Here is a 12,212-nt window from a genome sequence, read left to right on the forward strand (position 1 = left end):
CAAACAACACTAAAACATATACAATGAGTTCCATTTATGTGACAAAGAAGAAAGACTGGAATTTCTTCATAAGAAAAGAAAAAAAATATGTCATCTAGTTTGCAGCCCCTCACCTTTTTCACATTCGTGTGCACTTTTTATAAAATGTGGAAATTTATGATTTAACCCACACTTTTCTTTGTAGTTGGTACAGTTTGATATTGCACTATGTAGAACACAAAATGACCTGTGTGCTATTTCTCGCATTTAAACGGATCACCATCTTATATCCAGATAGTCCGTTTAGATTCTCTGCACGTGCACACAGTGTACACATGCCATGATCAGGATGTGTCCACTGTGTGCATGTGCAGAATGGCATGAAATGAAGGGTGGTTTTCGGTCAGCTGTGGCATTGTGTGACTCGCGTGTTGTGGGAGGTGTCACTGACTGGGGCTTCTGTGGCAGCCTTGTCATGATCACATGTTCAGTGACTTGTCAACATCAAAGTTAAAATGTCATTGCAACATAGTAACATCGACTGATCGACAAGTCCATAGGTGTTAAGCTGATTCCACAAAGGGCCAAGGGGGTGCAGGTTTTCTTTGTTACCGCCAGCTCCACCAGGTAATTTCACTGATTAACATCACTTTGAGCAGATGGGATGAGTTCATCAATGAAATCACCTGATGGAGTTGGCATTTACAAAGAAAACCTGCACCCTCTTGGCCATCTTGAAGAGCATAATTTCACTTGTTCCTTGTTAAAATTTATATTTTTTTCTGTGCCCTTACTGCCCGCAGTTGGATCCAGTGTCTGGTCCTGTAGAAGGTGGGACAGTGGTTACCATTTCTGGTTCTAACCTTGGCCAGAAAGCAGAAGACATTCAGAACTCAGTCACAGTTGCTGGAGTCCACTGCAACGTCATCCACAGCAGATATGAAGTCTCTTCAAGGCAGGCCACCACTATTTCTAAGTGTGAATTGTTTGTTAAATAGTAACATTTTTGCCCCTTTATTTCTAACTGCAACAATCTGATGACTGTATTGTGTAGGATTGTGTGTGAAACCACAAGCAGCGGTGTGGAATTGAGCGGCCAGGCCTCAGTCAGAGTGCTTGGGGGAGGACTTGGACTGTCAGCTCAAACGTTCAGCTTCCAGGTCAGTGCAGCAACATAATCAACAACTATTGCTTCACACTGTCAGAAATACTGCTACGGTACAGCAGGATATCACAACATAAATATATTGACATTTCCTCTGTGCAATGCGGCCATATGCAGCAGTATAATTGTTACTGCTGAGACAACAATGGTTTGAAGTAGGTTGAGTCAGGTCAGCTGGCCTTGTAGTTGACCTGACTCAACCTAATTGGACAGAGGCTCTTGCATAGTCCTGAAAAATGATTTTAAGTTCAGAACTTAAAATATGTACAAAAATGAATGCAAATGAACCAGTTTTGTATAATATAACAGAATATTAAGTAAAATCCCAAAGTTATTGAAACACCACAATGACAACAATGCTTTCATATAGTGGAATAAAAATACAGATATGAAATGTAGACATGACAGTTTTTGGCATACTTTAATAAATTCATAGTAAATTAGTATTTTTACAGCCATGGTTCTTTTGAAAGTTCAAAAGATGGATACATGAACATTTCTAAGTCAGTGGATATGTCTTGGACTTCATTGACATCCATCATTAAGAAATACATATAATATGGTACTGTATGGTAAAGTAGGCAGTTCTCAAAAATTGAGTGACCATGCTGGAAGGAGACGAGTAATGCTTAACTTTTCATCATGATTACAGTGCAGATGAATAGGTGAGTTTCTTGTGAAATTTGTACAGTGGACAAATAATATATCACAGCACTCATTTACACATTATAAAGACCCAAAACAAATGCATAAATTACACTGAAGAAAAATATAAATGCAACACTTTTGTTTTTGCTCCCATTTTTTTATGAGCCGAACTCAAACAGCTAAAACATTTTCTATATACACAAAAGACCTATTTCTCTCAAATATTGTTTACAAATCTGTCCAAATCTGTGTTAGTGAGCACTTCTCCTTTTTCGAGATCATCCATCCCACCTCACTAGTGTGGCATATCTAGATGCTGATTAGACAGCATGATTATTGCACAGATGTGGCTCAGGCTGGCCCCGAAACAAACCTGAACAGGCATCTTGTTTTCTGTGTTGATTACATTTCCTAAGAAAATTTCAAATATCACCAGGTCAATTTGATTGTGAAATAGAATTAAAGGAAGCAAATGGTACCCAAGAAAAGAAGGTACCCAAATGAAGAAAATTGTGTTATTTGTAGGTGTTATGTTTTATAAAATGGTTGTTAGCAGCATAACATTTCCACAAAACGTCTGTCTGTCTGACAGAGGACTGGAATGAGAATGAGAAGAACAGTAGTAGCCAGCAAACCAGTATTGATCAGTATGTCTGGTATTCATACTGTGTATTTGTATTTATATTTGCAAACTCTGTGTGCTTCTTACCCTGTGTGCTGCTATGCAATATTGCTGGAACCTCAGTTTCCCTGAGGGAGTCTTCCTAAGGGATCAGTAAAGTTCTGTCTAATCTAATTTAATCTCCAAACACTGAAATAGCCCTTTACTCTGTATGGTGTTTTTAGATACTTTGTAGAATGGAAAGGGGCCCCATGATGTGGCTCCAAATTAATTCTGAAATACTTTATTTAGCCAATTTTTGACCATTTAAAAAATTCTCTTTTTTGTAGTTTTAATTAGATATTTATTAAAAATTTGTTTCATATAACAAAGCCACTACAGTGCAATAACATCACAACTTTCTATTTACAACACTCTCACTCACTCATCTTCAACTGCTTACTCCAATTAAGGGTCACAGGGAGCTGGATCCTATCCCAGCAGTCATAGGGCATGAGGCAGGGTACACCCTGGACAGGACGCCAGTCTGTTACAGGGCTACATATAGACAAACAAACACATTCACACCTGCACGTACACCTATGGACAATTTAAAGTTTCCAATCCACCTAACCTGCATGTCTTTGGATGTGGGAGGAAGCCGGAGCACCCGGAGAGAGCCCACACAAACACGGGGAGAACACAGAAACTCCACACAGAAAGGCCATAGGTGAGAAGCGATCCCATGACCTTCTTGGTGTGAGGCAACAGTGCTAACCACTAAACCACTGTGCTGCCCTATTTACAACAATTTATTACAATATATGTGCTTAGTTTGAAAACCACATTAATCACTCAGAGCCATTGAAAAGCAGCTCACATGTTATTGGAGATGGCTGTGAACTTTACTTTTCCTTTGGTCCTGTTTGTTTTTTCTTCTTCTTCTTCTTCTTTTAATAAATTTGTCAATAAATCACTTCTTCAGTTTTGGATTGTTGATTCTGTCTTTTTCTTCCAGTACATTTTGACTTGTCCTTCTTCCACTCCTTGACTTTTCATCACCAGGATCCCGCCATCAACAGCGTATTCCCTCAAAGAGGGCCAAAGGCAGGTGGCTCATCTCTTAGCATCAAAGGCCACAAGCTGAGGACTGGCCACCCCAGTGAAGTCAGCGTCCTGATTGGAGGAGTTCCATGCATAGTGCAAGTGTCAAATTTTGCCTGTGTTTTTACATCAACATTTAGCAAAGTTTCCCTTCAATCAAGTGGTACATTCTCAGCATCTTGATTGCATTCATGTTTCCCAACTACAGTAGTACAATTCATTTACAACCCCAATTCCAATGAAGTTGGGACGTTGTGTGAAATGTAAATTAGAAACAGAATACAATGATTTGCAAATCCTCTTCAACCTTTATTCAATTGAATACACCACAAAGACAAGATATTTAATGTTCAAACTGATAGATATTTTTTGTTTTTGTGCAAATATTTGCTCATTTTGAAATGGATGCCTGCAACACGTGGGGTTTAGTAAGGTTAGACCTTACTTGTGTGAAGCGCCATGAGGCAGCTCTGTTGTGATTTGGCACTATATGAATGAAAATAAATTGAAATTGAAATTGAAAAAAGTTGGGACAGTGGCAACAAAAGACTGGGAAAGTTGATGAATGCTCAAAGAACACCTGTTTGGAACATTCCATAGGTGAACATTTTAATTGGAAACAGGTGAGTGTCATGAGTGGTTATAAAAGGAGCATCCCCAAAAGGCTCAGCAGTTCACAAGCAAAGATGGGGCGAGGATCCCCACTTTGTGAACAACTGCATGAAACAATAGTCCAACAGTTTAAGAACAACGTTTCTCAATGTTCAATTGCAAGGAATTTAGGGATTCCATCATCTACAGTCCATAATATAATTACAAGATTCAGAGAATCTGGAGACCTTTCTACACGTAAGCGGCAAGGCCGAAAACCAACATTGAATGCCCGTGACCTTCGATCCCTCAGGCGGCACTGCGTTAAAAACCGACATCATTGTGTAAAGGATCTTACCGTGTGGGCTCAGGAACACTTCAGAAAACCATTGTCAGTTAACACAGTTCGTTGGTACATCTACAAGTTAAAACTCTACCATGCAAAGCGAAAGCCATACATGAACAACATCCAGAAATGCCACCACCTTCTCTGGGCCTGAGCTCATCTGAAATGGACAAATGCAAAGTAGAAAAGTGTGCTGTGGTCTGTTGAGTCCACATTTCAAATTGTTTTTGGAATCATGGACGTTGTGTCCTCCGGACAAAAGAGGAAAAAGACCATCCAGATTGTTACCAGCGCAAAGTTCAAAAGCCAGCATCTGTGATGGTATGTGGGTGTGCCCATGGGCAACTTACACATCTATGATGACACCATCAATGCTGAAAGGTACATCCAGCACATGCTGCCATTCAAACAATGTCTTTTTCATGGACGTCCCTGCTTATTTCAGTAAGACAATGCCAAGCCACATTCTGCACATGTTACAACAGCGTGGCTTCGTAGTAAAAGAGTGCAGGTACTAGACTGGGCTGCCTGCAGTCCAGACCTATTGCCCATTGAAAATGTGTGGCGCATTATGAAGCGCAAAATACAACAACGGAGACCCTGGACTGTTGATCAATTGAAATCGTACATCAAGCAGGAATGGGAAAGAATTCCACCTACAAAGCTTGGTGGTGGATGTAACACGGTGGTAAACATACCACTGTCATCCATTTCAAAATGAGCAAATATTTGCACAAAAACAATAAACTTTATCAGTTTGAATCGTGTCTTTGTGGTGTATTCAGTTGAATATAGGTTGAAGAGGATTTGCAAATCATTGTATTCTGTTTTTATTTACATTTTACACAACGTCCCAACTTCATTGGAATTGGGGTTGTAGGACAAAAGGAAAATACTTAAAAACATAAACAAGACCATAACATGAGGCATTCTTTCCCTGCAGTGATTTGATGTCTGGTTTGATCAGCTATGAATGTGTTAATCTAACAGCTGATCTAACCAATCTATCAATAAAAAATGTATTCACTGCTCAGATGGTGAAAACACATGAGCTGTAAGTCATTTCACTGGCAATATAAAATGATCAATGCAAATATTTGTGTCTACATTTAATGATTTAATCCCTATCTTGACTAATTATTTAATCATAAATAATTATTGTAATAGAGAGTTTTTCCTTACCACTGTCGCTGTATGCTTGCTCAAGGGGGTTGGTAAGGTTAGGCCTTAAGCCCCTTTCACACCAGGCTTTTATACTGTTGCGTTGTGATGCGTGTGGAGCCATCGCCGATATTTTCTGCCTCTGGAAGTGCGCTCCATTCTCAAAATGGTTCATGAAAGCAAACAGCACTCACATTTTCTGATGTACAGCGGGACACAGTGCTGTCTCATCACTGCTTGTAACATCTGATCACAAAGTTCAGAATCTGTTGTGTGCTCCCCCCAAAAAAAGAAAAAAAAAGAAATTATTGTCATTTAAACTCACATACTTAAACATCACACTTCTTGTTTGAGCATGCGAGAGAGAGAAAGAGAGAGAGAGAGAGAGAGAGAGAGAGAATATGCAGCCAAGTCTCACGTTTTTTTTTTCATGAAATCAAATGAGTCCTACTCTTTCCCCCAACCCTAACCATAACCACCCCGACCCCCCCGCTTCACTTTTAATTTCGTGCAGCCATCACAGAATGAATTTCAATGAATTTGTACTGCCGAGACCAAAATGAGGCTCTTTTCGTCACAATATCACAAACCAATGGATTAATGTATATTACGTGCTGCTGAATCACGACTGGCCGTGAGACTGGGTTGGAATACACTGTGTTCTCAAAACACTACATGAACGGACTGACGTTGCATGCAGGGAGAGAGAGAGAGCAGAGCAACAAAGCAGTGGAAATCACAGCTTTCTGAGTGTCACTTGAAAACCCTGTGTTGTGGCATTTCACTTGAGCATGAAGGTGTGGAATGTTTTTTTCAGCCAGCAGCAGCAGCAGGACATTCTGTGAGAACAGGTTTGATCCGCTGTGACACTTGTCCATGAGTAAAGCAGGAAAACCAGTGTTATTGCATTTCCTTCCGAACAATGTTTGAGTCAGTTAATTATGCACGAGACAGTCCGTTTGTACGTGTGTCGCCGGCAACCGCGCACACATTGCGTGCATGAGAAGTGGAGATGGACAGTAAACCTGGACGTGGAAATGTCCTTATTCATGAGTGAGGGGACAATGGAGCGTGAGATTGGCTGGAGAATCTGCGCAGCAGGGACGGTGTTGCATTCGCTCTATCGTACTGTTGTGATGAAAAGGGAGCTGAGCCAAAAGGCGAAGCTCTCGATCTACTGGTCAATCTTCATTCCTACCCTCATCTATGGTCATCAGGGTTGGGTCATGAACGAAACAACTAGATCACGGGTACAAGCGGCCAAAATGGGCTTCCTTAGGAAGGTGGCCCTTAGAGATAGGGTGGGAAGTTCAGTCATCCGTGGAGATCGCGCAGTAGAGCCGGTGATCCTTCACATTGAACGGAGCCAGCTGAGGTGGTTTGGATATCTTGTAAGGATGCCCCCTGGGTGCAACCCTAGGGAGGTGTTCCAGGCACGTCCATGTGGGAGGAGATGCCAGGGAAGACCCAGGACTTGGAGAGATTATATCTCCACATTGGCCTGGGAATGCCTGAGGATCCCCCAGTCAGAGGTGGTCAGTGTGGCCCGGGAAAGGGAATTCTGGGGTGCCCTGCTGGAGCTGTTGCCCTGTGACCCAATCCCAGATAAGCAGTTGAAGATGAGTGAGTGAGTGATCTATATGTTTTAGCGAAGCATTTTTAAATACACATTTATGACAAACTGGGATGTTGGCAGTGATGTTGAAAGACTGCCTGATCTGAATCAAGAAGCAGGTTAAATGGAAAATGAGAGTTTGAGGAATAAATGTGTGGGGAAGCAATAGAAGAAGAAGATGCAAGTTACAATTAATTGTATATCCATTAGTTTATCTTGACGTTGAATTGCTACACATATCAGTTTTTGCCAGTCCAAAATGTGGATCCATACAAGATCCAATGTGGTGACCCCAACCAAAACAGGGGAAGCCAAAAGAAAGACTCAAGTTGTCAGAGTAATGTTCTGAGAGAGATAGTTTGCACTCAGCCTCAAACCTGCACAGTGAAATCACTGATGACTGTGATGATCAGGTCCCCCAAGGTAGCTTTGGGGGAGTATGAGGTATCGGGTCCACTGCAGCGCACTCTCTGGTAGTCTCTATATGACCAAGGTATGGGTTGTATCCAGATTCTCAGCAATTTGTCAAGTTGAAAATTAAGTTTAAATATTATTTTCTTCCTAAAGAACTCTGTGTGCTTTCAATGTCATCTTCAAAGCTGTTTGCAAGATAAAATATCCTTAAAGTGGCTTTCTTTCTTCTGCTCAGGCTAAACATCCAGGAGGATCAGATCAACTGTCTGACCAGAGGCAGCAACAGAACTGGTGAACATGGCATCACTGTGCGGTTTGGTGGAGCAGAACGCCACCTTCAGGGATTGATGTATCATTACACCCCCAACCCCAATATCACATCAGCAGCTCCGTCCAAAAGCTTTTTCAGGTTGATTTTAGTCTGATGTTTTTAACAATTGTTCAATGCAGTTTTCATGGAAAGTATAGCGGGAGGTTGAAACAGTGCAGACATTATGCAAGAATCAAAAGGTATGATGGAAATTAAATAGTTAAAGCAGGTCCATTTAAGTTTTAATTTTTTTTTTTACAACCTTATTCATATGAAAACATTAGTAAGCAAAGGTGCTGTCATAATAATATGTAATGCACATTTGAGTTTGTACACTTGGTTTCAGTGTACAAACCCCACCCCTGCCACATTTCACTATGTAATGTGGAGTTGCATCACAAAGGGCATCCAGCATAAAACTTGTGCCAGTTCAACTTGCAGATGTGTTGTGACGACTCTAAGTGCAAACAAGGGAGCAGCCGAAGGGACTTACTTGTTAGTTATCCCAAAGCAATTGCAAGCAAAGTTCCTGTCATGATAATATGTAATGCACATTTGAGTTCTCAGGGAATTGGAATGCATGGGCACTTCAAATCTGATTTACTGTTGAAAAACTGATAAGGAAAAAAATACACAGTGCTCTGCTGTGTGTATGCTCTACAGTGCATCCGGAAAGTATCCACAGCACTTAACTTTGTCCATATTGTGTTATGTTACAGTCTTATTCCGTAATGAAGTAAATGAATTTTTCCCCCAAAATTCTACTCACGGCACCCTCTTTTTTTTCTTTTTTTTACATTTTTAACAAATTGGCAAAAATCGGAAAAACTTTTTTCACATTGTCATGATATGGGATGGGGTATAGAATCTTGAGGAAAAAATGAATTTCATCAATTATGTAATAAGGCTGAGACATAAAATGTGGACAAAGTCCAGCGCTATGAATACTTTCCGGATACACTATATTAGCTTTACAGCCTTTCAGATTTCATAAAACTGATAAAATTTAGTTTGTACTGAAATCCTTGCATTATAATGCCGGTTTATGTTTGAAATGTGTTGCCAAATTACAGATAATTTTAATGAAGATAATACATTTACCTGCGGGGAATTCCATAACAAATACTTTCTTTTCTTTTTAAGCCTGTCTGCAGGAGTGTTGTAGTTAAAGCAACACTGAGTCAAATAGAATCCCAAATGCAGGCAGCCAGGGAACAGGAGGGATGGGCAAAAACCAAGGTGCTTTAATAATCCACAGTGACAGTAATATAAGAATAGTGACAGAGCAGAACACCGTAACAAACAATCCAAAACATCAAAAGACTGGGTGAGGAACAGAACGAGGAAAAAACAAAAATGACTGTCAAAAACACAGCGGGGTGCACAACCTGCAAACTGGAGAACAAGGTAGAGACAGACAAGACGTGCGACTGAATCAATGAACAGTGTGAAGGTGTGTCTAAAATACAAGCTCAACTAATTAACAGGTGTCAAATTAGTTAACTAATTAACTTAACAGGTGTAAAATCAGTATCAACGGAAAATCTGGGACATGAGAGGAAAATAAAGGAACACCAAGATCTAACATAAAATGGACAACACAAGGTAAGTGGAAATAAAACTTGATCAATAAATATAAAACCAAAACATAATGCACACAAAATGTAAAGACATAGGTGAAACAAAAAGACAACACAAAGTGATGAACGACTCAAACCAAGATCAGAGACAAACTGTAAAGAAATGCAAACAATGAATAAAAGACCTCAAAATAGAACAGTGTGTTATCTCGAAAATCTACATAAAGAACTGATGATCTAACACAGAGACACAGGCATCGGACAGATGGCAAACATCAGACCTAGATGATTACAACAATAGACAGGGGACACATACTGTACTCAAGACCTGCAAATGCAGGAGAGAGCCATATCATGATATGCATGCTCATGCACTCACATGCTCACAAACACACACCCAGCACACTTACAACAGGAACAAATACAGATGATGAGCAGATGGAAAAGCATACACACAACTACATACCAAACACAGACCCACACTGGGGCACACCCACACCCACATTATTGTGAATTTTAATGAATCCAAAATGAGGAATATGATGGTTTTGTTCTTGGTAAGGGGCAGTAAATTACATTAAATTAAAAAAATACATTACATTTGACCTTGCGTGATCCATGTATACGCCCCGTGTACATGCATCACAGGGCGTACATGCTAACATCTCTAAAATGTCTTGTAAATCAATTCAGATGTGTTATCTGGTTTAAAAAAATAGTGTTTTTAAATTTAGAAGTGTTTATTTCGTACTATTACAAGATATATGAGTTGTTGTTTTTTTTATTTAGACAGAAATAAGGTGTTTCGGAGCATTTTCCACCATGTTGGATAATTTTATTCAAGAGAAAAAACAGTTGACATTACTGTGCATCTCTACTCTGATTGGCTGTTGTCATGTGTTTCCCAGCATCCCTCGCACAAGTCAGGGCAAGCCCCCACATGATCTGTGATGTCGCTATCATAGACTGGATGGGTCACTACCATAAGTAGTTGAAGGTCATCTGTTTGTTTGAAATTTTCCCCTTCATGGTAAATATTAATTATTTTATACAGACAATGTGAATTTTTGATCATATTAGCAATGTCATATTATGAATGGTAAATGGACTGCATTTATATAGCTGCATTTATATAGCTTTTCCATCTGCATCAGATGCTCAAAGCGCTTTACAATTACAAATAATGCCTCACATTCACCCCGATGTGAGGGTGCTGCCATACAAGGTACTCACTACACCAGGGGTGGCCAAGTTCGGTCCTCGAGAGCGACATTCCTGACACTACACACTGGGAGCAATAGGGGATTAAAGACCTTGCCCAAGGGCCCTTAGTGATTTTCCAGTCAGGCTGGGATTTGAACTAAGGATCATCTGGTCTCAAGCCTTAACCACTAGACCATCACTTCCCCTACTGAATGCCCTACTTAAAGACAAATAAATAAATTATAGTGGTGCCAAAGAAAATTCTTTTTGTGACTTAAATTTTAAAAACCCAAAGGTAAAAAAATCAGCTTCATCTCTTAAATGTTTACTTGGTGGCAGGTTTAAACACAGATGGTGAGGTGCTTCATTAATTGCATTTAATAATTTTGATGCTGACTTTGCTTTGGCTCTCCTCTGCAGCGGGGGCAGAATCATTAGAGTCTCAGGTCAGAACCTGGATGTTGTCCAAGAGCCGAAAATGAGGGTTACCCTCAGTCCTCCTGACATCCTTCCTCCCAGGAGGAGAAGAAGCAGCACTTGGCGAAATATTTTGAGCCTGAGCAGAGGGCAGAGTCAGCAAGGTCCAATGAAGAGATGGAGGAGGATCGTCCCGGAGTTAGACTGCCCCGAGGGAACACTTTGTCATGTCAAACAGGTGTGTGAGTACACATACGTACACATTACTCTTCAATGACAATGAAAAAAAATTACTCGACAAGCTAATATTTCTAACACATAATTTACTTCAATCCCTTGCTCAATCTCTGCGCTTGTCTAATGGCTCCAGTACAAGTCTCGCTGCACAGTGAGCAGCTCCTCCCTCATCTTGTGTCCAACCCCAGCGGTGGGCCCAGAGGCCAGATGGGCCAGGGTCAGAGTTCATTTCCTGTTGGACAGCCTTCACTTTGACTTCAAAAGCGTAGCAAACAAGGCCTTCAGCTATGAGCCTGATCCGGAACTGTACCCTCTGAACCAGAACGACCCCAGTAAACCCTACCACCACAAACCTGGCAGCATCATCTCTGTGGAGGTGGGTTACAACCACATACATGATTCAAAATTGACACTGACATTATTATAATGCATCCTTCAAAATGTTTCCATGAAGGTGACTCCATGAACCGAGTCACAGCGAGAAGCCCCCACATTATGCAACAGTGGATTGTAGAAATCTACACAAATAACACAAAGAAAGCAGTAAAAACCTGTCAAATGGTTCAGACCATAAAATAACATTCCACGGGTGAGTACATATTGCTTTATAGTTAAATAATACTTGCAACCTTGTCTTTAAGATCCAGAGCATGTCTGTAGGTTAGAGGATCATCAAGTGGTCAAAAACCTGTGATGGAGTGAAAACACTCACTCATCACTGGTAGTCCATTTTATTGGGACTTTGCTTGCCACCTCTTGGTTGTTGTTTGAGCCATTGGCCATTGTGATCACTGGACTCTATATGTATATGTTTGCTTAGATGCAAAATTTCTTTCTGCAT

General features: G+C 40.5%; 1 protein-coding gene across 2 annotated transcripts in view; it reads left to right on the forward strand.

Moving 5' to 3' along the window:
* The window catches only part of plxnb1a (plexin b1a), a 129,321-nt gene that overhangs the window by 57,130 nt on the left and 59,979 nt on the right, over positions 1 to 12,212 (forward strand). For both annotated transcript variants that reach the window (XM_034172188.1, XM_034172189.1), the window contains 6 exons: positions 783 to 934; positions 1,034 to 1,139; positions 3,459 to 3,595; positions 7,860 to 8,033; positions 11,138 to 11,372; positions 11,505 to 11,747. In XM_034172188.1, coding sequence (XP_034028079.1) covers positions 783 to 934; positions 1,034 to 1,139; positions 3,459 to 3,595; positions 7,860 to 8,033; positions 11,138 to 11,372; positions 11,505 to 11,747 — 1,047 coding nt within the window. The remainder of the gene's footprint in view (positions 1 to 782; positions 935 to 1,033; positions 1,140 to 3,458; positions 3,596 to 7,859; positions 8,034 to 11,137; positions 11,373 to 11,504; positions 11,748 to 12,212) is intronic.

Source organism: Thalassophryne amazonica, chromosome 6 (assembly GCF_902500255.1).
Source record: "Thalassophryne amazonica chromosome 6, fThaAma1.1, whole genome shotgun sequence".
Lineage (NCBI taxonomy): Eukaryota > Metazoa > Chordata > Actinopteri > Batrachoidiformes > Batrachoididae > Thalassophryne > Thalassophryne amazonica.